Source organism: Etheostoma spectabile, chromosome 4 (assembly GCF_008692095.1).
Source record: "Etheostoma spectabile isolate EspeVRDwgs_2016 chromosome 4, UIUC_Espe_1.0, whole genome shotgun sequence".
Lineage (NCBI taxonomy): Eukaryota > Metazoa > Chordata > Actinopteri > Perciformes > Percidae > Etheostoma > Etheostoma spectabile.
Genome location: NC_045736.1, coordinates 10,007,238 through 10,011,832, shown reverse-complemented (window position 1 = coordinate 10,011,832; position 4,595 = coordinate 10,007,238). Strand labels below are relative to the sequence as shown.

Genomic DNA, 4,595 nt, shown 5'->3' with positions numbered 1-4,595 from the left:
AGGATGAATATGGGAGCTCAAAGACAGGTAGATTACTTTGGCCACTCATCAGTCGGTTGAAGGGGGAAGGGGGGGTGCAGCAGCAGCGGCAGGGCTGGTGGTGATGACTGACTGACCGACCAGACCACACGCACACATGTCACAGGCTGCTGCGGTGACCCCTTGTGGCACAGTCGCAAAACTGCGTGAAGACAAATGTGGGATGTGTGTTGTCTTTGCCTGCCAATAATTGAAGTGTGTGTGTTGTTCAGCTGCACTGACGATTACATCAGGTTTACTGGTGCAGAAAGAAAATGTGGCCTTCATTTTAAAAACGATAGAAGAAAAATTGCTTCCTGTCCACTCTTTAAGTGAGGCTTGCACTTAATCTGAATGGTCATATTACTTATTATAATAATATGTAAGCCATGACCCTTGTGAGCAAAACAAGCTATCACAATTGGTTGTAACCTCTCTTCGCATCAAAGTTTGGTTGGTAACATTCTCCAAAGAGTTCGTTGGCCTATAGGTTCACATTTAAAACAACAGCCAGGTGTCCACATCAACATTGAACCAGGCTTTCCTCGTCTTAATTAAAAGAGCCCTTCCTAATGAGTTTCCGATATAAGTAATGGGGAAAAACTCCTTAGTCCTCCTTTGGTGCAAACATGTATTCCAAAGTTTGTTGGAAGCTAATGTGAGGCTTCAGTCTGAGTTAGTTAAATCAAGTGAGAATCTTTCAAAGTCTTTTTACTGCAAAATGTCCTCCCAAGCAGTGTTTCTCTGTTGAGCTGCAGCAGAGGGATAATAAGCCAAAGATATACTAAAAAGACTTCAAAATGCCCGTTTGATTAAACTTTTTCAAAAAAAAATTGCACAAAACAATGACTTTGAATTGTATACCCCATCTCTTACACTGGACCCACATTAGGAAGAGATGTTATGTTAGGCTAATGGCCAGTTTCAACAGGAGTGATTGTTGTAAGAAAAACATGTTTCAATGTTCATATGAGCGCAGACTTGAAAATATGTAAACATATCCTTTAACATGGGAAGAGCCCGTGTTATTTATTGGCTGTAATGCTTTAGTGGACTAATCACGTGCAATGTGTTGACCCTTGACCCATATGAAGTCATGGAGGTTAGTGACATGGTTTGACCTAAAGTCAAAATCTGAGTTAAAGTAATCACTAATTGGAGGAAATGTATGCTATTGCACTTCATCAATTTTTGCCTGTTATCTTTTAGTTATGAGGCTATAGGAAGCCCATAGTTGCTGTCATTGTCTTTCACCAAAAACCTCACCGATGTCCCCAATTAGTTGGATTACTGTATTGTAATGAGCGTTCATATTTGATACCAGCATAATTATTATAAACAGCATTTTTGTTACATTTTTTTCTAGCCAAAGTTTTAGATTTGTGTACCTAATAAACTGAAAACTGAGTGTGTAATCCAACATAAATGTAACTATTTGCAGCAGTTAAATCCCTTTTATAGTGAGTTTTACTGTTAAAAATACATGAAATCTGTCTCTGAAAGATGCACCAAGCTCTCTACTGTGGCAGGGGGTTGTGGAAACTACATCAGGGGGAGTTAGGTTCATACAATAAATCAGTGGGAACTATTGCAGGGTAAAACTAATAATACTGTATCTGACTGCCTATGTAGGAAGTGAATCACCAACTCAACTAAAATATCCCCCCCATCTTCTCCAAATTGAGATGACGGTTGGATATTATCAAATGTATTACAACATAGCCTCACTTGTAATTGGAATATGCTCTTTTGTAGAAGAATACTTAAACCCCACAATGAGCAATTTTGTTTTTACTAAGGTCTGCTTTTATGAGTACTCTTTTAATAAATGCAACCATATGCCCAACTGGAATGAGATCCAAGAGAGGAAAAGGGGCTGAATGATGAGTGACCTCAAGAAACACTATAGAAATGCTTTGGCAAAAACAGAAACTCAAATATAGCAACCCAAATGACTCCACGTCACATACTGCACCTATTGCCTCGCTTTCCATTCAGTCCATTCACTGTGTGTGAGTAACCACTGCAGCAACATGTTGCATGCAGCTCAAAGGCTGGATAACACAAAACAGACCGATTGGATGACTTGCAAGGAGCAATGGAAATTAATTAATCCTGATTACTAGTTCTGCTCCAGGCTGTCCCGTGGGAGCGCAGCTGGGTCCGACTGACCGGGTTCCCTTGCAAGCTGCAGTGACATGGATCCATAAACAAACACATTGGCGCATGGGGAAAATTGCAAACATGTTTCAATGCCTGTGACAGGAAAAAAAAATATTAATCATATCAACAAATTGACAGGCAACTTAAAGGAGGAGAAATGTGGTTTGAGCTTGAATCTAGTTTCGTGGTCTGTGTGTGTGTGTTTCTTTATAGTTCAAACTATCCAAACTCTATGTGTGTGTGTGTGTGTGTGTGTGTGTGTGTGTGTGTGTGTGTGTGGTGGGTGGTGGTGTGTGTTGTGTGTGTGTTTGTGGTGTTGTTGGTGTGCGTGTTGTGTGTCAGGTAGAAGGATGCTAGGAAATGACTGCGCTGAACAAATGTCTGTGTTGTGGTCAGCATATGGGAAGCATTCCAAAGTGAGGGGAACAAAAATATCCTCCCTCTGACACTAACAAGGTTAATAAACGACGGTCCCACCATCACATGCCCATACACATCTTGGAACCTTTTGTAGAAAGACAAATGTAAAAGTCCCATTTTTCTTCAGCTCCATCTGCTCAGTCATAAGAGAAAAAGCTGATCTGTGTCTCTACAACTAACTACCAGCTGAACGTGAGGCTTGACAGGTGATGTTCTCCCTAAGTGCGTCTAAAGTCAAAAGAGAAAAAAGCGGAGTGAGATTACACCCATAAAGCTGTCTACCACAGATGACCCTGAGGAAAGTTGAGAAAGTGAGAGTAAGAAAGCCAGGGCTGTGAGGATAAAGGGGAGCAAGAGGGAATAAGAGAGAAGGAAAAAGGGAATAGAGGAAAAAGCAAGCTGGATACGCTGACTTAAAGTTAAAGTTTCTGGAATACTCCTATGGCAGAGAGTTAGCTGAGAAGATTGATACCACTCTCATATTTGTCTGTTAAATATAAGGCTGCAGTCAGCAGCTTGTTATTTTGGCCAAGCATAAACACTGGAAACAGGGGGAAGACAGCCAGCCTGGCTCTGTCCAAAGGTAACAAACTACGCCTTCCAGCACATCTAAAGCTCACTAATTAACACCTTATATTGATATTGTTTAATCCACACAAAAACTAATGTGTGAAAACAACAAGTCCCCATTACGAATAAAAGTGTGTCGACGAGTGTGAGAGGAAAAACAAGAGGTTTAAGTCAGAGAGAAAAAAGGAGATGGAGGCGTCTGTAAGAACTCACCCCTTTGCTTTTTGACATTGTTTTGGGAGGATAAACTGAAGCCATCATTTTCACACACACACACACACACACACACACACACACACACACACACCACACACACACACACCACCACCACACACCAACACACACACACACACACACACACACACCACATCCCCAGTGGGTTTCTTCATGTTGCAACCATGAGGGTGCAATCAGAAAATCCTCTTTGTCTCAACTGAAACCAGACATCTCTGTGCAACAGTAAAAGCAGAAGGTGCAGTTATGACCAACAGCAGGCAGACAGACTTCAGATGTCCAATTGTCAGATAAATAAATGTTAAAGCGTGACTTATGCTTTCATTTTGATAATCTCAACTGTCAGTGTTTGGGAAAACTCAAGTGTGACCATTTATCATTGAATTAACATGTTTGGCCGGCCTTCCTGTTGCTGTCAGAGACCCACTGTTTGCTTTATCTGGGGGATAGAAATGCACATAGACAAAGAGCTTACACTCGTGCACACACACCTCCTGCCTCCAAGCAAGACCTGTGTCTTGCAGCTGCAGGCTGATTGGAGTGACAAGCCAAAACTGTCTGCACTGTGGCCAACATTCTGATTCACAGCTATGTATGGTTTCTATAGTACCCGCTCACTACTCATTACATGGAAAATTTACCAAAATTACAGCCCTGAAACAGCTTGCAGTCAACCAGAAGTGTGTTCAGATGTAACAGAGAGAAGATGTGACTTTTCCCTCATGGCAATTACCTGTTCCCCTTATATTCAGAGGATAATTATTTCTGAATTGAATCATTCTGGTGTTCCCATTTGCCACATCCACCTTAAATCAGCCTGGAAATCTAAATTCAGTAAAATGTAATAGAGCCTCAGTGTTTATTGTTTACTGACTTTCCCTTCCTCTGTAGCTGTGTTTGTGGCTGGAACAGGGAGTAAACCATGGGAGGTGCCCACAGGCCCCTTCACTTCCTCCTCTAATCACAGTGAGAGTCTGCAGTGGGAGCCGGACTGTCAGTATCGCCACCTAAATGGCAGAGAGAGGATCACAGCAGACATCCCCCCAAGACTGGACGGCACATGGGTGTCAACCAGGTACATCAATGAAGCCTAATGAGACCCTTCACGTTGTGGTTGTTTTCAATTCATCACCCTTTTGCAGGGGCATATGCAGCATGCTGGGCTCTGTAGAAAGGCATTTTCTATGGGC

General features: G+C 42.0%; 1 protein-coding gene across 1 annotated transcript in view; it reads left to right on the top strand.

Annotated features, from left to right (window-relative positions):
* Nucleotides 1-4,595, top strand: part of apcdd1l (adenomatosis polyposis coli down-regulated 1-like) — a 13,832-nt gene that overhangs the window by 5,595 nt on the left and 3,642 nt on the right. Inside the window, 1 exon segment of the mRNA XM_032514168.1 lies at nt 4,297-4,480. Coding sequence (XP_032370059.1) covers nt 4,297-4,480 — 184 coding nt within the window.